This window comes from Monocercomonoides exilis (assembly GCF_001643675.1).
Source record: "Monocercomonoides exilis strain PA203 chromosome Unknown scaffold49-690789, whole genome shotgun sequence".
In the NCBI taxonomy this organism is placed as follows: domain Eukaryota; phylum Preaxostyla; order Oxymonadida; family Polymastigidae; genus Monocercomonoides; species Monocercomonoides exilis.
In genome coordinates this window covers 394,283-416,073 of record NW_027150594.1, presented here as the reverse complement: position 1 = coordinate 416,073, position 21,791 = coordinate 394,283, and the positions used below count along the sequence as shown (strand labels likewise).

The window sequence follows — 21,791 nt, the reverse complement described above, 5'->3', positions numbered from 1 at the left end:
GTGTTCCACAATCAACCATGCCTGTTCTTAAAATGGAATAAAAATCGCCAGTAGTTTGTCGAGAAACATCAGTTAGCAAGCTGCAATGATTCATTTCAATTTTTTATCCAGAATCATAAAAAATATCACAATTTTTCTCTCAACAAGAATTTTTGAATTTTTTGAAAAGAGTAATACTTAACAATGAGTTGTTTTGACAACACATGCATCACTTTTTATTCCTGCAACGATCTCGAGATTCTTTGGAGAAAATTTTACTGAAATTTGTTCATTTTCTGTTCGCTGCAAATGGAATAAACCTCTTTATCCAATTCCATGTTGCTTTTGCATTTTGGAATAATATTGTTTTAGAAAAATATTTGATTTGTAATCTGAAATGTGAGACATCATTGTAACAAAAATGGGTCCATCACAAATAAAGTTAATACTAACCCATAATTTTCGAAAATATTTTTCTCAAAAACCCGGAGATTTGATGATGGAATTTCTTCTTGAAAATGGATTATAAGAAATCATCTTTTTGATTTTTAAGGTTTTGAATTGTGGTGCATTCTAACCATCTTCAAAAAAAAAACAAATAAATAAATAAATTGAAGGGGAAAAAAATGAAAAAATAAAAAAAGATAAAGAAAACAACTGAAGAAATAATACATATGGAACGATATTTCTTGCCTTTTAATTTTTGTCACTTTTTAATTTATTGGATCTTTTTTGTGTTGCCGAATTTTTAATCTTCTTTTTCACATATAGTTGGTCGATAACCCGAGTAAATTATTATTATTTACAGAAAACAGTTATTAAAAAAAGATACAATGAAATGTTCAATGTGAATATTTGAAAAAACTTTAGTCGAATGTCAAAATTCTGCACTTCGAGTAATTTATCAAGTTGGTTTTGTTGATGGAAGCTTCGCAACCTTCAATAGGAGATGTTTCACAGAGGCTCTTCAGTATAACTTCAGGATTATAAGGGCCAAATACCAGAATCCCTGAAAGATGCGACGATGGCAGATGTCTTTTACACTTCTGATAATGCTTCTTTAAGTTTTTTTGACGAAGTTGGATCTGTTTGATGCGGCATTGCTTCGCACAAAGTCTGTTTCAGTAGTGGAAATAATTCTCTTAATGTTTGCATTGACATATTTATCTTATGGCTGGACGATGTGCGAGGTGTGCGAAGGAGGAAATACAATATCGATCCTATTTTCCTTTGCCAGCTCCAAAACATCTTTGCTCGTGTGGGTTGTTGCACCATCCATATGCATTCACGCAGGAAAGTTTGATAATCCAATTAGTTTTCTTCTTCTATCAATTGAATCAGCTACTGCATATTTTAATAGGTCAAAAAATAAAGAAGAATCCATTCCTTTCTTTGAAGAAGCAGTAAAAACAAAGTTGTCGGAGTTGGTCTGTGCATATTCCTGAGGAAGTGATGTGGAATGACTGATCACAGAAGTTTTTCACAATGTTCCCCGTAAGCAGAAATAAGTTAAAGCAAGGAAAATGATGGAGGAAGAGGTGCTTCTTGAGAAATTGGGCTGGGACAATCCGGCAGAGGAACTATCTTCGTTCATTCAGTTGTGTCTCTTTGAATATTTGTTTCATCAAGATTAAATATTAACAGGAGTGAATATTTTATCTTCTTTTTTAATTCTTACAACTCTTCAAAAAAAAGGAAGCAGAATGAGCTTTGTTGAGTGTTTGATTCTATTTATTGGAAGTTTTGAAGTCTTTTTTAATGAATATCCTTTTATTTTGGAAGAAACAGAATAACTCCACTTTTTATTCACATCCTTTTTATTAACGCATTCGTTCTTTTTTGAAGAATAAATGAAACGATCCTATTTATAATAAAAAAATAATTAAAAAAATGAAATAATAACATTCAAACCGCCTTTGTGCATTGCTTTGCAGATGTTCCTTTGAGATGGTGTGAATCATTTTTAATTTGCATTGATATTCCATCGCGATGCTTTTTTCTTATTTTCCAGTGTCTTCCATTTATTCCGACATATCAATGTTCATTTTTCGCCTTAACAACTCTGTGGTATGCACCCTTCGAAATCAATCCTGCTTTGAATACATCTGATGCTCTGAAACCAATTTTTTGGACTATTTTAAGGATTCTTAGCTGCCTTGTTGAATTCTTTCTATATTCAGACGAAGAAAGAAAAGATATAAATTTGCGAAGGTTATATTTCTCTCGTTGTTTTCACATAACAACACACAAAGTGTGTGATCATAAAGAAAATTTCCCGGGTTGTCTTCTTTTTCCCAGGTTTTCAACCAACAATGATATTTTCATATTTTCAAAAAACCGAAAATTGACAGTGGAATTTTTCTTGGATATTTTTGGCAAGACCTGAAGATATGGGAACACCTGGAATAAGTTTTTTTCCGTTTTTGATGATTTATTTTAAATTATTAAGCAATTATTATCTCCAAAAAACTTGCGGAAAGTGACCTTCTATATAGTTTTTATTTTTTGATAAAAGGTTATTTTAAAGTATTTTTGGGTTTGATCAAACATTCATCAAATGTCTTTGTCACAACGAATGTTCACAAAAACACCTATTTGTGAACTCAACAATATATTTTCGGATGAAATGAGTGCTTGGAAATGGTATTTCGAAAATGCGCTGGAAGGAGAAGCTCCTGAATGCAGACATGATAAATGCTAAATGATATTCTCATCCGGAGGCAAATATTACAAGTTCGGGAGATACAGAAAATTTGTCAAAAAACTGACAGTCTTTTAAAAACGCATCTTTGGAAAAATCGAAAATACCACTGAGAAAGTTTTTGATGATTGTATTGTATAATGACATTGGAATATTAGCCGCACACATTGGTGAACTGCTTGGAATAAGTGAAAACACAATGCATTATTGGACGAGCGTTATTCGAGTCAGATGCACATCTATTTGGAACAAAAATCAAGCTGTTGGAGGAGGGACGGGAAGAATTGTGGAGATCGACGAAGCGGTTTAGAGGCGCAGAAAGTATGGGCGAGGGAAAAAGAAGAGACAAATTTGGATATTTAGAGCTGTGGAAAGGAAACCAGATGGAGGTGCGGGAAAGAACTTTGTGATGATTGTGCCAAATAGGAAGGCTGAGACATTGGTTCCAATAACACGAGACAAAATTCTTCCTGGAACTCGGATTATGAGCGATGAAAGGAAGGCTTATGCCAGATTGAAAGATTATGGTTACGCTCATGATACTGTCTGTCACAAGCGAGAATTCAAAAACAAAATTACACATTCCTGCACTAACACTGTCGAAGGATTGTGGATGAATTTTCGGAAATATTTTCCAAGAACTGGATGCAGAGAAAAGTGTCTTGGGGACTATTTGGGTGAAAATTTTTGAAAAATCACCACATATCAAAAATTCGAACCACTATTTTTTAGTCAGATTTAATTTCTTCAATTTTTATGTATAAAGTTCATATTAACGATGTTAAATTGACAAATGCATTCTTTTAAGGAGAATTAAAAAAGTTTTGAAAATATTGGATTTATATTGTGTATTTGATCAGAATGAAATCTGTTATTTCAAGTATAAATGAATGCAGGTTAATATAAATAATCGTTATGAAACTGTCCACAGCACTTTCGAAAAACAAATTGATGTTTTGAAGCATGGTAATCGAAATTTGTTCCATTAATGATCAATCTATAATTTGTGCGCTTTTTGGATTCAACATTTGAACATAGGGTTTGGAAATCGAACATTTATTAAATCATGTTATGAAAATTTAATGTACACTATCTATTATTGGGATTTCTGCGTTTCTCAAAAATTTTTGCGTCTCTATTTCATTCACAAAGAAAGTCAATTTGCTTCACAAGCATAAGTCTGTTGCTCAAGCAATATTAACCTTTCCAGTCTCAAAACTCCATCTGAAAGATTGGACTGATAAGATGAGAGATACTGCTTTATTTACAAATATGGATTTCAAATCTTCCTGCCATTTTTTATTAAAATAAAAGTTAAAAGGCGAAAAGATTGATGACTGCACTTTTAGCTGCACATTTGAAGAATATGACAAGAATCAATATGATAAAGTTTATCATTTATGATTGTAAAATTCAATGAAAAATTGTCATGAAAAATTCTCATTGAACATCTATGAATGTGAGATTTCGAGTAATTCTTATTTTTCATAGGAATTTATTTGGAAAAGAACAACAACAACCAGAAAGAAATAAAGCCATCTATTAAATTCTATTTGTTATTTTTTAATTTAGCTGATCCCCAACTTAGAAAAAAATATTGTGATTCTCACAAGAATTATTTCAAAATGAACAAGTGTGAACCATGGTGTGAGGACATTCATAATTTCTGATAGAAGCAATTTTTACAAAACGGAGTAAACAGAATTATTAGAAGCTGGCTTGACTTTTTTTTCTGTAACAATGGGAACATTGACTGTCAATGACCTCACTCTTGTGCATGACTCTGCATGTGATAATTATCGAGACTCAGTGCTATTTGAGATCACTGGAACAGAAGAGATGCACATATGCAGGCTGTATATATTTTCTTGAAGCGGACACACAAAACAAACAGCATTTTCCGTAGAGCAAATAAATGTTCAGAATTACATACAATAGGTCAGTAATATGAAGTGAGCAAAACTTATCTCCAATACTTCATCATTTTCACTTATCAATTCAAGAAATAACTTTTAAACTATCCTAATGCATCTTTTATGGGCTGAAAAGAACAATTACGAATCATCTAAGAGTTACTGGAAGAAAAAAGAATTAGATTAATGTGCAGAATACTTAATCGAAGCAGATAATGGTGGAGATAATGTTTGTGTACATTTCCTCGTCTTATTCTGATCCTTCAAAATCTTCTCGACATCAGGCTTCTTCGATTGGAACACGTTACTCTGACTCGATGCTTCAATCAACTGCAAAAATAAGAGAGCAAAGCTGCAGCGCCGGTGCGGCACGGAAGGAGGAAGTTTCCAGAAGCTATTTCGATGCGCCTCTGCGGAAGATAAGGCATATGTGAAAATGTCAATAATAGTGACAGAGAGACAAAAGTTAATTTTGCTGAGCACAACCGCCTCAATCGCTGCATAATCACATATATCTTCTCCATCCATGCCTTATCCAAAATGTTTCAATTCTCCATCTGACTCCAAACATCCATTTCATATTCTCGTTCATATTCGCTCCACATTTTCTTCTCTTTACTCTCTTCCAGAATCGCGTTCGTTTCCATTTGATTTTTCTCTTTCAGATGAAAAATTCTCCTTCTGCTGATTTGGAAAATATGGAGGAATCGCAATCAACTCTTCCGACTTCACAAACTTCAGCCACTGCAGCAAACGCTCTTCCACAATCAGAGGCGCAACTATTTTTTACAGCTTCTCCTGATTCTTTTTGATTATTTCTCGAAACACACTTTATGATATTGGATTACGTCCTTTCACTTCATTTCAATCAACACCCTCATTTTCTCATTCGCTTCCTCTGCCTCAATCATCCAACTCCATTAACTCCGTCACCAGCCACTACATAAAGAACAACTCCTCCACCCTTCTTTCTTCCTCACAGTCTTCTTCATATTCTTCATCGAACGCTTCAACCAGATTTCAATCCCTGCTCCCTCCAAAACCCATTAAAGCACCCGCACGCGACAGTGCAGCTTTGACTCTGCAGCGCAAAGTTATGATTCACATTCTTCACAACCGCTCAGTTTTCAGACGCCGTCAGAGGTATTCACAGGTCAGCAGTGTCACACACATTCAGCAGATGCAGGCGCAGCTCGAAGAAGGCATTGCGCTGGCACACCTCAAGCACCGGCGTAAATGATAGCAAACAGAACACAGACAGTTAATTCGTATCATGGAAGATTGACATCTACAGCGCTTAAAGCCTCAGCTAATGATGCGCACAGAAAGACTCAATTTCATCTGAAAAGATGTCTCTTCACACAGCTCCCGATGACGATGATGATAATGTCAATGGAGAGCCTCTATGCATCTGATCGCACTGCTCCTTTATCGCCTCCTTCCGCTTTGCTGCTTCTTCCATGACGTAGTTCTCAAGAAACTACAGTAATATCAACACATCTTTGTCCCGCTTCTTTATATGAATCCATTGAAACACCACAAAAAACATTTATATTTTTATCTTCGATTCTATTTCAAGCGCCTTGTTAAATACCAGTTTGAACAACAACAAATCTCCTGAGAACATTTATACAAACTTCCCAAACAGCCACACCTCCACAAAGTCCTTCCGGTATGGATTCACCTCGCATATCATCATCTATCGATTAGCCTCTCCCTTCTTCTGGATTTCGCGCTTCTTCCGCATCCACATAAATCCAAAGCCCCAAAACATCTGCGTCTGATCCGCCACCTTTGACCACACTTCTCTGCTCCTGCTTATATTTTCTGCGAATTAGTCTCTGAATATCCACTGGACGTTAACAGTTTCCATACCAGCGAATACTTAAGCTCTGTCTTCAGTGGCTTCAATAAACGCTTCATCCTCACAAACGAATGCAACGTGATCGGTATCCAAAGCACATGCACCGTTTCGAACTCTTCTTGCCTAAGCAACCCAGAAACTGTTATCATCTGATTCACTATCGTAATCAATTTTTACAAAAAATACACTCCATGCTCATATTTCTCTTCTGCTTCTCCTTCCCTTCCGGTGTCTAAACCATTCCGGCCTATAACTGCCCTGTCTCTTCATACGACATCTTCTCCTTCATTGCAACAAGTTGCTCCTGCAATCCCTTCTCCTCTATGTTGTGCTTTTCGGTCAGCTCCAGAATCTTCCTCTCCCGCATTCGGATGATTTTGTCCTTCTCCTGCAGCTGCTCTGCCAGCCCGCTCGTCATCTTCGAGATCCGCTCTTTGTCCCTGATCTTCTGCAACAGCATGTTGAACTCCGAATGTCTCTTCTTTATCTTTTGCTTAGCCTCCTTATGCTGCTCCTTTAGCTCCAGGATCCGCCACACAGCTCCTCCTTCTCCCCTGCAAGCTCCGCCATCATCGCCTCGTTATTCCCGAAAGCCTCTCTCAGCATCTGCACTTCATCCGCCTTTGTCGTCCAGTTACACTGCCACGCTCTCCGACTTTAGCAATTACGATACCATCCACTTCTTCACTGATTGCGTTGGAAACCAGTCAAGTATATCGCAGATCAAAGGGAACGCATTCACATCAATCTCCAGAAAATTTACCAACTCCCCGACGACGTTCCCATAAATGCTGAAAGCAAAGGAAGTGGCACTTCTCACAAAACTGAAAACATCTCCTTGAGTGTCATTTCGCTTGTGCGTCTGCACCCTTATGCAGCAGATGACTCCACTCCTGAGTCGAATCCAGTTATAACTGATGCTCTCAACGAAATGGCTTATTTCAATTTTTCTTCGATCCGTTAGATTCAAATATCATAATTAGTATGTTCCTCTCGATGAAATCAATGAAACTTACGGAAGTTAATAACGCTGCTATTTCCAATCGATGAAAAGTGTTGATTGAACATGAGATAACAATGAACATTATTCAAAAATTACTAAAGATATTATTTTTTTGGCTTTAATAAGTTTTTATATATTGCTTTTCAGCACAAAACCAAATAAATTCTTTCAATATTGTTTTAATGCTATTTTTGATTCGTAGAAAACGTCAAAAGAAGCAAAATTGTTAGGAAAAAAATATGTGAAAATAAAAAGATTCAATGAAATTAATTAATTATTTTGTATTCTCAATGAGGTGAAAATGATAATTAATGTTTTAACTCGAATAATTTAAAGGAAAAACTCATCTCATTAAAGAAGAAATTTTGAAATATTCAAATGCGCGAGTTTCATTCAAATAAGAAGAAGAAAACATATTATCTTCAATTTTTGACATTATCAGTTTGTGTTAACAAAGTGTATTGTTAATAATTAAACGACAAACTCTTCCTTAGTAAAAAAAAAGAGTGCTTTAATTAATTTTGAAAAAATTACGGTAACAAAAAATATCGATCTGATTTTTTGTGGGTCTGATCAGGCTAAAAAAAAGTGATTTTTCAAAAATTATCACCCATTTATCTATGTGGTCTGTCAGAAGCAATTTACAAATTCAATTTGAGGAATTAATAAAGGAAATCGTCTTTGATTTAACGGGAAAAGAAAACGAATTAGAAGAATCTGAAAGTGAAGAAAGTGACTCGACAGAATCAGAATTAGAATCTGATATTTTTGATGAAAATGACATTCTTCAAATGACAGAATTTGAAGAATCAGATTCACTTGGAGCTGGGGACAGTGCAAGTGCATCAGAATTTGACCCCATGGAAGTTGATTAATTATTTATTATTTAAAATTGAAAATTTTGAAAATCCATTCACCCATTTTTTCCTCAATTTTTCATTTTTTGTTTTTTACTTTATTGTCAACTTCCGCACATCTCTGTTGCATGAAAACTTGATATATATTATTAACATTCCTCATATATTATTTTCACAGAAAATAGGCCATTCCCATATAATGCGGTCTTGCCATATTTTTTTGAAAACAGAATTATTTTTTATTGTTCCTATAAACCAGATTATCGAAGATGTATTAATTCACATAAAAGCGGAGTGATAACATAAACGCTAATTTTATTCTTATTGTTATTTTAATAAATTAAAAAAAAAAAGACAAAAACATAAATGAAAATCAAATCTACCAAAAAGAAATTTCAAAAAAATTTTTTAACTACTAGTTCAATAATTTGAATAACATTTTATTATATAAGGGACATTTAATTATTTCATTTTTTCTTTAAATGAGGAATTTGACTTTTAAAATTATTCGGCAATGACGTGTTGGCCTTAGGAGAAGCTATTACTTGCTTTGAAGCCTTAGATCCAGTTGAAGTGAGGATTGGAATTTTACTAGCACCCTTAGGAAGAGATGAAGGAGAAGCAATTGACTTAGAAGAGACTCCCGAAATTGATGCTCCTTTTATCGGTGTTGAAATGACCGAAGTTGAAGACGATGATGAAACAAGAGAAGACGGAAGATTAGAACCAGAAGAGCTGACAGGAGCCACCATCGGAGAAGCTGACATGGCAGATGTGGTGGTAGGATCAAATGTAAACGGTCCGTCTTTGATAAACTTAGATCTCGGATTTTGGGGGCAGCCAGGCTTCCTTCCAAGATGCACTGTCCACCCATCGTCGACCGCAGAAATGTCTTTGTGGCAAAGTGGGCAGCGAATTGTGGGAGGTGGATCTTCTCCATCTTTCACATTGTCAGCAGCTGAAGGGATGCATTGCGCTTTCTCCAGGTGCTGCTGGAGTTCGTCTGAGCGAATGGCTTCATGGCACCGAGGGCACTCCGTGTATAAGCCTCGTGCAACAGCAGGAGCACATTGCGTAAGCAAATGGACAGTCAATTCATCCACACGCACAATCGATCTACATTCGACACATTCAACAAGAAGTGGGCATTCTTTTCTCTGATGTTCCATCACATCCTTCTGCGTCCAGCTTCCATTTGACAAAAGGCAATATTCGCAGTATGTCCAGTCTTCTTCATCATCGTCTGCATTTTCGTCTTCCACTCCAGCTCGATTTTGCACTCCTGGTGTAGCACCACCAACAGTTGAAACGGAGGTTGATGGTTCACTCTTTTGATTCTGAGGTGAATGACTGGGCTGTTTTGAAGTGCCGGAAGCTGCAGGCTTCTTTGGTTGAAGTGAAGGAATTTTAGAATTACCTTTCGGCACAGCCGAAGCACGAGGTATGCCTGTTGCCTTTGAAGGAGAATGATTTAAAGACGGAGATGCTGAACTTTTGGTAGCTTCAGCTAATCCCTTTCCAGCTGCTTGGCCAGGCCGTTTGGGCGTTAAAGAAGCAGTTGATGCCTGCTGCGGATTTGGAGTAGATTTGATCACACTACTTTCTTTTTGAGCCTGAGGCAAGTTCAGCTTCTCTCTAATTTTCTTGATAATAGCAGGAATAATTCCGTACTCTTCTTTTTCCAATAGTCTCACATTCAACTTATCAAGTTTCCCTCCCTTTTCAGCCTCTTCTTCCTTTGCACACATCACAAACACATCAACAGAGACATTTCTCACTTCAGCAGAAGATGATGTGAGCTGAACAGTGAGATAATTCAACAGGGCATCAATAGGCACAGCTTGCCCCAACTTTACAGTGCGTTTTGCTAAATTGGTGGTGGAAGAAGAAGCTGATGCAGACGTGGATGACTTCGACTCTATCCATCGTTGAATAACATTCTTCATAAGCAAAAGCCTTTCCAAGTGAAGCCTCCAGTTGGTAATTGCATAGTTGGTTGTTACAGCTTGCGCTGCTTTGGCAGGTGAAAGCTGTGCAGTTGAAGAGGAATAGTTCAATGTATTCTTCGATGGGATAAGCATCGAAATTACTCGATGAGAGCCCAAGCATTCTTCCTTGGAGCAAAATAGCACAAACAGAGCAGCTTTCTCCTTCACTCCGCGGTTGGAGTCATTCACCCGTTCTACAACGCTCCGCAGCTGCTCTTCACAGAATTCAGAAAGCACCGGAGGAGATGTGATACGTTGAGAAATCACGTTGCAAAGTGCAAGCGCATCACGCGATACAGAAGCGTTCTTCTTTTGCTGCAGGCGGAGGAGAAAGCCTGAAATAAGCGGAGCAAATTGGTTGCAGTCAACTTCCCTTGAGGCTCCCTTTTCATCGCTGAAAAGCGACTGGACATCGCTCAGCCCTTTCAGAACAAAAACTCCTTCTTCGCTGCGAAGACGTGCAACGGTCATTTCACCAACAATTTCTATCAGAGCTGCATATTCATCTTTCTCTCCTTCAGTCAAAGGCTTTGCATCTTCTTCTGTTGATAAAATAATAAAAAATAAAAATTGAAAGAATACAAATTCATTCAAGAATAATCTTTAGATCAAAAAACATAAAGAAAGGTGAAAGCAAACCCTCAATTCCAATCTGTTTCTGTTGATTTTCAAACTCGATTGCAGCTTCATCTGAAGATTTCTTTGCCACTGCAGACTTCTGATCATAATTTGTTTCTCTGGCTGTTTCATTCTCACCTTTGCCTATTGCAACATCAGAAGTGCTGCCTGATCTTTCCATATACTTACCAGCCTCACCTTCTTCAGCCGCTTCTCTTTCTTTTATTTTCTGTGAGTTTTTGCCCCAGATGAAATTATCTTCTTTCTCTCTCAGCTGACTCGATCCTTTTGGTAGCAGTCCAAATGCTTCTTTTTCCTCATCAGTCATTTTATCAGCACCATTCACCATTTTTTTAACTTTGCGGCGTTCCGTTTCTTCGATTTCCCTTTCTCTCTCTATCATTTCAGCTCGCTCTAACTCAGCCAGCTCGCTTCGGCTGCGGTCGTTCTCCAGCGATTGAGACCTTCCTCTTCCTCTTTCCCTCAGGGAAGCAGGAGACTGCGATGAGGAAGGATGAAATGTTGACTGTGTTGTTCCCAAAAGATGAGACGTGGCCAAAGGCGATTCCTGTGTAGCAGATGGGTATGCTGACGATTCAGAAGTCTGGAAGTTCGACAACGTCGGAGGTGAAAGTGAGCGCTCAGACTCTCTTCCTCTTCTTCGCCTCCCACTTTCGATTCTTGCTTTCCTGTGCTGCTTTTTGTCTCGCAATGCTGCGTCTTCTTCTGCTTCCTGGTCTTTGCTCCAATCACCTGTTCCTTCTGCTGTCTGTCGAATATCTTCACGAATCCGATCTATTTCTCGCTTGGCACGTTTGCATGATTCAAAGTCATCGACTATCTTTGCTTTGGCTTTCTCTTCTTCCAGTTGGGCTAATCGCTTTGAAACCTGTTGCAATTAAAAAGGCAACATTAAAAAATAATGTGAATTCCGAGGATGTCTTTAAAACACTGCACACATTTTTAACAATGTCAATTGCATTCTTCATTCTCAGTGCTGTGTCAAAGTCATCTTTTTCCGAACTTTCTTCTTTCTTTTGAACAAGTTCTACAAGAGTAGCTTCTGTTTGTTCGTCTAATTGCCAATCAATTCCACACTTTGCTTTGCATTCTGCAGCGCTCATTGCTTCAACTTTTGCCACGTTCTTTTTAACGCTGCTAATTGAAGAATCCAATTGAGTCAAATCATTTGCTATCGAAGTGCCTGTATCTTGCATAGAAGTTTCAGGTGATTTGGCTGAAGGTTCATTTTGCTTGCTTGTCACTTTCGTTTGAGCAGCATATGGTGATCCATATTGAATCATCCCTCCACTTGCAATATATAAAAATTGCCTCATTTGCGCTTGTAAAATCTGATTAGATGCTTAAATATCGAAGATAAAATATTTTTTTTACAAACTGGACTTTCAGAAACAGTTTCTCCTTCGAACTTTATAGCACGAAGGCCTACTTGTTTAAAAACATTCATTTCATTTTGATGGCAAGGATAAATTACTAATCGGATGTATTGGGCATAAGTATTTAAGTCAAGAGATTTTAGCTCTGAATATTGATAATTTTTTTGCTCATTGCTTCCAAAAAGAATATGACTGACAAAAAATATTAAATTGTGAAAATGCTCATCAAGAAATGCAAACCCAAGAATAAATACAAAGCATTCATCAATAGATTCAGCAAATTCGCCATTTTTTGGTAGTCCAAGCTGAAATTCAATTTTAGAAGGAATTTTTATTTCATGGGAAAGTAAATGCAAAGAAGTTAAATGCACAGGTCCATCAGGAAACTTAACAGTAATTTCCTGTGGGTAAGAAGGATTTCTACAAATAAAAAAAAATTCACTCAAAAAATTTTTTTCGAAAAATTAAACTTTTCTGATTGCCATCCAGGATTTTGTTGCTGCTTTTTGCAGAGGTTTTGAACTGGCCTTGTTTCATCTTCACTTGAAAAAGACGAAATTTCAAAGCGAAGCGTTGACATATGAAATTATTATACTAATTGATCAACCTGGAAAAGAAGATTATAATCTTATTAAGTTTCACATGATTTTTATTACCGTCAAAAATACAATTATAATTCACAAAACGAAATATCCTCCTATTTTTTATAAATCAAATAATTTTAATGAAATATTCATAAATAACAATAGATAATATATAGAACAAAAACACCACAAACAAAAAATTACAAATTACTGTTGACACAAATTGATGCAAAGTATAACAATAATAACAAGTAAAAATGGGAACGTAAGAAGCAATGTTTTTATGCGTTCTTTTAATTTTGTCACATCAGGTTTGGATGGAATGATTATGCTTGAAAGATTTTTTTGTACGCTTTTCACATATTTTTCTATATTTGATTTTCTGCTTGTTCCGCGCCTCTGTCGCGTGATGCTATTTAATTTTTCATTTTCAGCTTTAATTCTTGCTTTTTCAAATATTTGATGTTGTCGTTCTTTTTCTCTCAGTTCCCTTTCTCTCTCTGTGCATATTTCCTCTTCCCAAAGAAAAGGAAGAAAAGACGGGAGAGGATCTGGCAGTGAAGCAACAGACGATTCATATAAAGAAATATTCATAGAAGATGCAGAAGAAGAAGATGTTGAAGAAGAACGAGGAGAAGGAGAAGGAGGGACAATAAAGCGAATTGGAGAAAACCCGACCGAAGAGCTGCCTGGATATTGTTTTAGATATTCCGCAACTGATCTTATGTTGGTAGAACTGCTTGAAGTTTTTGAAGTATTCACAAGTTCTTTTTTGACAGGATCAAGGTCATGATCTCTGTGATCGTCTTGAATACGTCGAGATTCTGGTATGTTTGAGTCGTCGTTTTGATTGAAAACAAGCAAAATACCATTATCTTCATCTTCCATTTCCTCGCCTTCTTCTTCTCCTCCTCCTTTTTCTTTTATTTTGCCTGTCTTAGAAATTGAAGCATAAGCTGAAGGAGGAAGCCTTCCATATGTCTCTTCTGTTAAGTTTGGCAGAATTAGCGCATTGCTCATTTCTTCTTCTTCTTCTTCTTCTCTTCCTTCCTCTTCCTCTTCCTCATCTATTTTGCATTTCATCACATCTTCATTCTTATCTTTTATTTTGTTCTCTTCTTTTTCATATAATTCTTTATCATGGTGTGCTTCAGTTGTTATAGAATGATTGCTATCCAACTGATTATTAAATGAAACTTCATCATTTGTATTTTGTGCAGATTGGTTTTCAACGTTCTTGTTTCTCATATCATCTACCTTATCACTCTCCTTCACTCTCTCTTTCTCTTCATTTTTCTCTTTCTCTTTCTCTTTCTCCTTCATTTCCCCTCTTTCCCTCTCTTTCTTTCTTAGCCAATCATCAAAGAAAGGATTGTGCTTTCTGAGCAGCTCTGCAGGCACAGGCGATGTGATGTGAAATGGAAGGTCATAAAAGTGGCTGAATGGATGCGAAGTGGGAAGTGTAACAGTCGGCGGAACAACAACTGGGCTAAAGGAAATATCTGAACTGGTTGAATGGAATGAGGAAGAGACGGAAGAAGAAGAAGAAGAAGAAGAAGCAGATGATGATGATGATGAATCATAAAGCTGAGTGGCAGAAGAAGCTGTTGAATTAGCTAACTCGGAATGAGTATTCATCTGAGAAGAGTCTGTGTGCTGAGTGTTTGAAATGGTTGATGAATTTTTTTTTATTTCTTTGAAGAATTCTTCTCTTTTATCGCTTGGATCAAAGAACGGATTAACATCGCTGTCTTCATCCGCATTCTGTTGCAAATTATTAGCTTGCTTTTGCTTTTCTTCCCGTTTGGCTCTCAGAATGTTTGAATAATCAACCACACTTTCTCTTATTGATACGTCATGCTTTGAGAAAAACTCCTGCTCTTCTTGGGAGGCTGACTGCTTATTATTTGGCAGCTTCATTTCTCCGGCTGCATTGTCCGAGCTGTTGATAAAAAGCGAAGGCGGAAAATCTTCCATCATCTGAAGACCCGAATGCAAGAAAGAGCGGAAAAACGGAGTTTCCTTCTGGCTTTCAAATGGAGAGCCTTTTATAAATACAGAAACTGTGGATGAATCAGTTGATGAAAACAATGAATGCTGAGATGAAGAATTTGATGATATTTCTGAAGATGAAGCTGATGGTGAAGCTGAATTTGATTGAAGATTATTAGACATATTAGAAGGATGCGAAATGAATATAGTTTTTATCTTTTCAATCTTTTTTTTGTGCTTATGACTCTGCTGAAGTTCTGCTTGGGAAGGAGAGTCCTCTTTTTCTGTTGTTGAAAATAATGGAGATGTTGACGATATAAAAGAAGAAAGATGCGCATGAGCCGTGGCAAAATCACATACAATTCCTTGCTCACACGAAAGCGAAGAAATTGATGATGATCCATCGTCCAAATCATCTCTGGAAGATAAACGAGTATTGATCATTGGGCGCATTACACGTGGATGCAAACAAAGAGAGGATGACAGATAAATAGGCATCAACGGATGACTAGCAATTATTAAATCAAAAATTCGAGCAACTATTTGATAGGGAGGAACCGCAAATGAATGAGAAAACCTAGATTTAAAATTAAAAAAACAATTTCAAACAAATAATTGATAAATTATGAAATTTACAAACCACGTCAGAAAGCAAGGCAAAGAATAATTTTCGCTAACAGTGGAATCATATAAGAATTTATATAATTCCGATGAATATAAAGATATGAGCGGAAACTGAAGTTCCATGAACTTTGAAACAGTGGAAAACGATGGTTCGTGCAAAGCTAAAAGATACGTTGTTGATATTCTCTGCAGAAGAGACAGAGCATTATCTCTTCCAAAAATAACAAGAAAAACACTACAAATGTCATTGTAGCCTTGATAGTAATGAAGTTTCGGATTTAGAGCAAATATGCTATTCATGAGAAGTTCCAGGTCACGTCTTAAGGCAAATTTAATCATTGAATTTGAGTGAAAATCACCGAAGGTTCGAATGGAATCAAGATGAATTTGTTTCCGTAACTGTTCGGTTGGTGCTTGTTGAATTGCCTGATTACGATAATTTATTGATTTGTTTGTTTTTTCTTCAGATGAACGCGGAGAAAAGTTGTTTGAAAGAGAAACATTCAGAAGCAAAGGCCAAATAATCCGTCTGTATTCATGTGAACCAAGACCTTTAATTTGTGCAATATGTTTTAATTCATTTACATTAATATATGGTTGCAATAAAATTTTGTCTAATTCATCATTCATCTTCTGATCAACTTTTAATTGGAATAAATAATGGCTACATGTCAAAAATTGATAGCTTCAAATAAAATAACAAACAAAACACAAAAAAATAAATCAAGCTGAATTTAAATTTTCTCTTTCAGAATGATGATCGCAAAAATGGCATGAGCTTATTGATTCAACTTCTTGAATGAGCTTTTCTTTTTGTCTTTGCATTTCTGAAAGTTCGGCGTATAATCTGATTCAAATAAATTTGATTTTTAAATTGGAGATTTGATTAAGTGATAGCAAAAAATGAACTTAAATCGAATTATCTCATCTCATACCTTTGGATATCTTCGCCATGTTGTGATTCTGCCATGAGAGAATGATTTATTTTAAGTTCTTTCATTCTTTCTTCTCTCTGTTCCTTTTTTTCTTTCACTTCTCGTTGTAGAGAAGCTAATTCTTCAGAAAGTTCATCAATAACGTTTTGTTTTGTTGTGTCATTCGTAAAGTCATCTTCTTTATTTAAAAATTTCATCAAAAAATAAAGTTCGGTTATGATTCATGAATGAAAAAATACTCAAAAAAACAACAAACCCATTTGAAGTGATGCTAGTTCTGCTTTGAGCGCTACAATTGGTTGATAAGATGGCTGCTGAATGAAAAACATGTGATATGATCTTGCCTTACTTGAATATTCCTCATATTTTGTTCGTAAATTTGTTCTAGAATAAGCGTAAAAGAATCTAAGAAAAAATATCCCCAAATTTAAGCACACATTTTAGCTTCATTAATTTTTAATTTTTTATCAGCAACTTCCTGCAAAGCTCCAACTTCTGTTCTGAGATTATCATCCATTATTGCTTCGCGACCTAGTTGGCTTTCGAGATCTCGTGCATTTTCAGTTTTCATGATCAACTGTTCTTCGTTTTTCTGGATTGATGCTAACAATACCTGATTCTTTCGTTTAACTTTCACAAATAAAAGCAATACTCCTATAAAATCCAAGCAAACGTGCTTCCAATTCCTCGTTAAGCTGTTGAAATTTAATTTCTGCAGAATTAACTTGTAATTGCTCTTCTCTAACATTTCCTTCAAGTACCTTCAAATTTTTAAAAATATTTATTCAATAAACAAAAGAATAACGCATAAATTGAAAAAGGTAGCACACAGCAATTTGTGAAAGTAATCCTTCGGTTTCGCTCATTACCATGCATATCCATTTCCGGATTTTCGATAATATGTTATGGCAGAAACTCTAAGGTAAGTAGTTAATATTGGTTACAAAAGTGATCTTAGATCATCCATTCAAACTTGTAATTTGTGTATTTTGTTGAAAATATCATAACTATCAACAACATATCTTACTACTCATGGAACAGAAAAATGAAACACCCAAAAACACACCAAAAAGTTTGATTCAATTTTTTGCAATTCACATGAGTTTTTCTTTTGTGAATTCGGGTTTTATTCATTTAGAAGGACTTCGCGTAATGTTTGACATGAAGCAATTGAAAGAAATAGAGGTATGAAAAACAAAATTTCTCGTGAAATTATATGAACTTTTTTTTATTCAAACAGGAAGAGAAAAAGCGTTCGCCATATGGAACAATGCAAATAGACGATCCAAAAACACCAGGAAGGCCAATGAAACATTTAGGCTTGACTTGCATTTATTTTGAATCTTTTTTATTTTCTTGTATTGCTTTGATGATTGCTGTTTGTTTTCATTTTTCGGAACAAATTTAGAATCACCATTATCAACATCAAGTGACAACAATTCTGCTCAAAATGAAGTACAACAAGATGCAACAGCATCTCCGCAAGATGAATTCGAATCAGAAGCACCAAAAGGAATTTTTGGCTTAAAGGCAAGATCACCAGAGGAAATGGAAGCTTTTCGTCGAAAGAGAGATGAATATGATGATGAATTCAGGGTTGTTCTCGCATTTCGGAAACAAAGAAAAAGACAGCTTATTCGTCTTGCAAAGGCACTGAAAGTTGGAGGAGAAGGTTGGAAGGAGAGACGTATGCATCTTCTCGCAGAAATAAAAAGCCTGACGCCAAAGCGAACTCCTCCTACGTTTTCAACTTTAAACAATTCATCTTCGTCAATTCCTCCTCAGCGTTTAGAAGGATCTTCAATGCTTCAAACACCAATTCATTCAAGTTCTCTTTCAAAGTATTCGTCAACTCAGCCCATTCCTTCAACACCTTCTTCTTCTTTGGGATCTGCAAGAAGCACGCCTAAAAATACAGACATTGACTTTCATCCACCCACTCCAATTTTCGATGCGCACACAATTTTAGTTCCGCCAAACACATCCACTCCAGTGCATTCACCTCTGACTCTTATTCACGTGCCTCCTGCAGGAAGTGGAAAGAAGAGAAGAGAAGATTTAGAAAAGGGATCAACTGAACAAAAGGAAAGCGATAATAACGAAAAAGCCTCGACAGATGATTCAGAGCAGCAGAATTCAAAAGAAAGAAAGGAAGAAGCCAAAGACGAATTTAAGACAGAGGAAAGTGTTCAACAGCGTTCTACGTTTCATGACGCATTCTGCACACCATCATCGATCAGATTCCAGGGAATGAACATCGAGCGACTGACTGAAGAGGAGAAGAAAGCCCGAAAGGAAGCGAGAGAACGACTTAGACGAGAGAAACGAGCAAAACTGGAACAAAAGAAGAGAAAGCAGTATGAGAAGCAAATGCTGGTGCTGATGAGAAGAAAGGAAAAAATGATGCAAAGAGAAAAAGCGATGATGGCATCAACTGCACCTTTCCCTATGTTGTCGAAGGCTGAAATGCAAGATATTGATTTAGATGGAAATGCAAAGAAGGGGAAGCAGAAATATGAGAATGGACCATATGCGCAGAAAAGAGCAGATATCAACAAAAGAGCAGAAGGAAGGAAATCGAAGCAACAAAGAAGAGGGTCCACAGGATGCATTTATGATGAAAAAACGAAAAATGAACTCAGACAGCGCTTGTTTGATGAGATCGATGAACAAGACGAGCACTTCATGAGCACAGAGGACATTCAGCAATTCAGGCAGCAGCAAATGCCGAATGAAAACGAGGAAATCATAGGTGTGGATGATGTTGAAAAGGAAATAAGGCAAATTGGAATTGAAGGGCGGATCATTGACGATGAAGACGAAGACCTGGGAATGAAGATTGATGATGCTGCAGGCGATAGGATATCAAGCGATGGAGGAAAGTTCCATTTTGACTCGATTCTCCTTTCTGAAGATGGGAGTGGAGAAAGCTTAGAGGATGAAAATGCAGGAGAATGCGAGATGGAGAACGAACAGACGCTCGATGATTTTGACTTGCTTGGGCTGCATAGCGGAATGGGGTTGATGGACGACTACGATGCGTTTGATGAGCTTGACGAAGAAGACGAAGACGAAGACAGACTTCACTTCTTTGACGAGGATGATCTGTTCTTTAGAACAGCCCCTATGACACGACGAGCACTTTCTGATGATCTTTATTTTGACGAACCTTATGTATGCTTTTTAAACTTTCATAATTTTTTTGCTTTCTTTTTCTTGATATTTTCTGATATTTTTTATTCTTTATTTGTCCAAACAAAAATTTTAAATTATAATAAAAATTATTATTTTTTTTCCTATGTACTATTTTCATTTTTCTCTATGCATACAGCTTCAGCAAACCACCTCTTCTTGCCTGTCTAATTCGTGCTACCCTCCATCAAAGTCAACAACATCCACTTCTTCTGCCCTTCACACTCCAATTTCATCACATCTCCACACGTCACATAACATGGAACACACCCAGTAGTTATTTTTTCAAAAATTAAAACTGTAAAAAAAACAGCGATGCAAACGCTCTCAACACGTCATTTCGAGTCTTCTTCTTCAATTTTTATTTTTTTCTGTGACAACTTTTGAGCTTTGCTTTTTCTTGTTCATCAATGAAGTGAATCTTAATTTTTCTTCTCTTCAAAATTGCATTTTTTCGCGCATAAGAAATCGCACATCAAGATTTCGCATTTTACGTATAGTGAATGCTAAAGGCAATCGTTGCTGATAAACAACAAGCTTCATACATTTCTTGAAAAATTATTTTTTGTTTTGAGATGGTGGTTTTTTAAAAGCAAAATCAACAAGTAAATCATGATCATGAAGTTTTTTCCCATTTCCATATTTAACAGCATCCTGGGCTTCAGATAGATTTGCATACTCAATAAGAGCGTATCCCTTTGTAGAAAAGTTTAAGAAAATTAATGAACAAAAATTTTTACGTTAATAATGAAAAAAAATATTAAAATTTTACCTTCATAAATCCTGTTTTCCTGTCAATGTTCATTTGAAGGTTTTTAATCGGACCAAACTCACTAAAGACGTCACGAACATCTTCCTCAACAGTTTCTTCATTTAAATTTCCAACAAACACAATATATCCCTCAACAGCTTTAAGAATAGAATTTACATAAATATTGCGTTATAAAATTTATATAAATCCTAAATATATTATTATAAATAATAGTTGAAATTCATACAGCGCTGTGGACCTTCTGAATCAACAGAAGGAACTGAATCAAAATCTGGTGCAGAAGCCATATCATCTTCTTTTTTTTCATTTTCACTATCCATTGCTGGTGTGGCAGAATAGCTTTCAGAACATAAAGCAGCAGCCTTTTTGAAATCTTCAGCAGTAATTTCTGACATGTTTCAAATATTGGTAATTGATCATTATTTAAAATTTGAGAGCAAAAAATTCTCAAACTATAAAAATAAATTAAAATGTGAAATGGAAAAACAAAGTGATATAATTCTACATCGAGCTAAAGAAAAAATTTCATAAAATTAAAGTTAAAAAAGTTTCATCCAGAGAAATATCCAGGATATCGAAGTGGCTGAGGCATTTGAGGAAGTTGAGTGTGCAACAACTCTGCCATTTGCGCTGAGAGTCCGCGAGATCGATCGAATTGGAAAGGTGGAGGCCCAGCCGGACGTGTAAAAGTTGGAGATGAAGATGGTGATGAAGAAAAAGAAGATGGAGAGCTATATGTCGTTTGTGAAGCTGTAGATTCAGATGCAGATGCTAGAGTTATTGAGCATCCATGCTTTTCATCAATCTTTATATCAACAGCATGCTGAGGTGCGGAAGCTGCTCTTATTCTTACATGCATAAAAGTTGACTCGCCTGCTTCAGTTGAGCCTGAAGTCGTGGGACTCCCTCCAACTTCCACAATTTCCACAATTGTATTTTTTATATCATTGATTTTAATTCCGGTTCCAGTTATTGTTGTTCCAGCTTGTGCCAAAACAGAGGAAACAGATGGTTTATCGGATTCATTCTCGTCTTTTTTTGATTTTTTTGAGCTTCTTTCCGTTGATTTCTCATCTTCATCTTCCTCCTGATCGTCGTCATCATCTTCTGAATCATCATTACTTTCGTCATCATCGCTATCATCATCGTCGTCGTCATCATCATCACTATCTTCTTCCTCATCATTATCCTCTTCATCATCATCAGAACTATCGTTTTCGCTTTCTTCTGTTTTGTCTGTGTCTTCCTCATCAGTGTCAATATCTTCCTCGCTGTCGCTCATCGAAACAGTTTAATTTTAAAGATTTGAAGAAAAAAATATTTATCTGATCGATTCTGGATTTTGATTCGGGAAGATATTTTTTGCTTTTTG

General features: G+C 36.2%; 7 protein-coding genes across 7 annotated transcripts; 1 reads left to right on the top strand and 6 right to left on the bottom strand.

Annotated features, from left to right (window-relative positions):
• Positions 1–5,950: 5,950 nt before the first annotated feature.
• On the bottom strand, positions 5,951–6,917 carry MONOS_3711 (uncharacterized protein; the record flags this gene model as incomplete). Its single annotated transcript, XM_067873728.1, has 3 exons — positions 5,951–6,073; positions 6,469–6,580; positions 6,730–6,917. 3 exons carry the CDS (start codon positions 6,915–6,917, stop codon positions 5,951–5,953), a joined length of 423 nt encoding a protein of 140 aa, XP_067721121.1.
• Positions 6,918–8,613: 1,696 nt separating this feature from the next.
• Positions 8,614–12,757, bottom strand: MONOS_3712 (putative Centrosomal protein of 104 kDa). The gene is made up of 5 exons (XM_067873729.1): positions 12,561–12,757; positions 12,323–12,512; positions 11,883–12,275; positions 10,945–11,812; positions 8,614–10,847 (listed from the first exon to the last, which is right to left on the bottom strand). Exons 2-5 carry the CDS (start codon positions 12,389–12,391, stop codon positions 8,785–8,787), a joined length of 3,393 nt encoding a protein of 1,130 aa, XP_067721120.1. The 5' UTR covers positions 12,392–12,512; positions 12,561–12,757; the 3' UTR covers positions 8,614–8,784.
• A 194-nt stretch (positions 12,758–12,951) lies between these two features.
• Positions 12,952–16,178, bottom strand: MONOS_3713 (Tre-2/Bub2/Cdc16 (TBC) C family protein). Its single transcript, XM_067873730.1, has 2 exons — positions 15,537–16,178; positions 12,952–15,473 (listed from the first exon to the last, which is right to left on the bottom strand). Exons 1-2 carry the CDS (start codon positions 16,148–16,150, stop codon positions 13,112–13,114), a joined length of 2,976 nt encoding a protein of 991 aa, XP_067721119.1. The 5' UTR covers positions 16,151–16,178; the 3' UTR covers positions 12,952–13,111.
• Positions 16,179–16,439: 261 nt separating this feature from the next.
• Positions 16,440–17,386, bottom strand: MONOS_3714 (uncharacterized protein; the record flags this gene model as incomplete). Its single annotated transcript, XM_067873731.1, has 4 exons — positions 17,286–17,386; positions 16,893–17,216; positions 16,712–16,839; positions 16,440–16,633 (listed from the first exon to the last, which is right to left on the bottom strand). The coding sequence occupies exons 2-4, from the start codon at positions 17,201–17,203 to the stop codon at positions 16,440–16,442; spliced, it is 633 nt and encodes a 210-aa protein (XP_067721118.1). The 5' UTR covers positions 17,204–17,216; positions 17,286–17,386.
• Positions 17,387–17,487: 101 nt separating this feature from the next.
• Positions 17,488–20,194, top strand: MONOS_3715 (uncharacterized protein; the record flags this gene model as incomplete). The annotated part of the gene is made up of 5 exons (XM_067873732.1): positions 17,488–17,527; positions 17,594–17,640; positions 17,696–17,774; positions 17,864–19,629; positions 19,787–20,194. 5 exons carry the CDS (start codon positions 17,488–17,490, stop codon positions 19,922–19,924), a joined length of 2,070 nt encoding a protein of 689 aa, XP_067721117.1. The 3' UTR covers positions 19,925–20,194.
• Positions 20,192–20,822, bottom strand: MONOS_3716 (RNA-binding protein 8A). Its single transcript, XM_067873733.1, has 3 exons — positions 20,646–20,822; positions 20,420–20,556; positions 20,192–20,343 (listed from the first exon to the last, which is right to left on the bottom strand). Exons 1-3 carry the CDS (start codon positions 20,812–20,814, stop codon positions 20,206–20,208), a joined length of 444 nt encoding a protein of 147 aa, XP_067721116.1. The 5' UTR covers positions 20,815–20,822; the 3' UTR covers positions 20,192–20,205.
• On the bottom strand, positions 20,816–21,737 carry MONOS_3717 (uncharacterized protein). The gene has a single exon (XM_067873734.1). It carries the CDS (start codon positions 21,699–21,701, stop codon positions 20,970–20,972), a length of 732 nt encoding a protein of 243 aa, XP_067721115.1. The 5' UTR covers positions 21,702–21,737; the 3' UTR covers positions 20,816–20,969.
• Between the last annotated feature and the right edge of the window lie 54 nt (positions 21,738–21,791).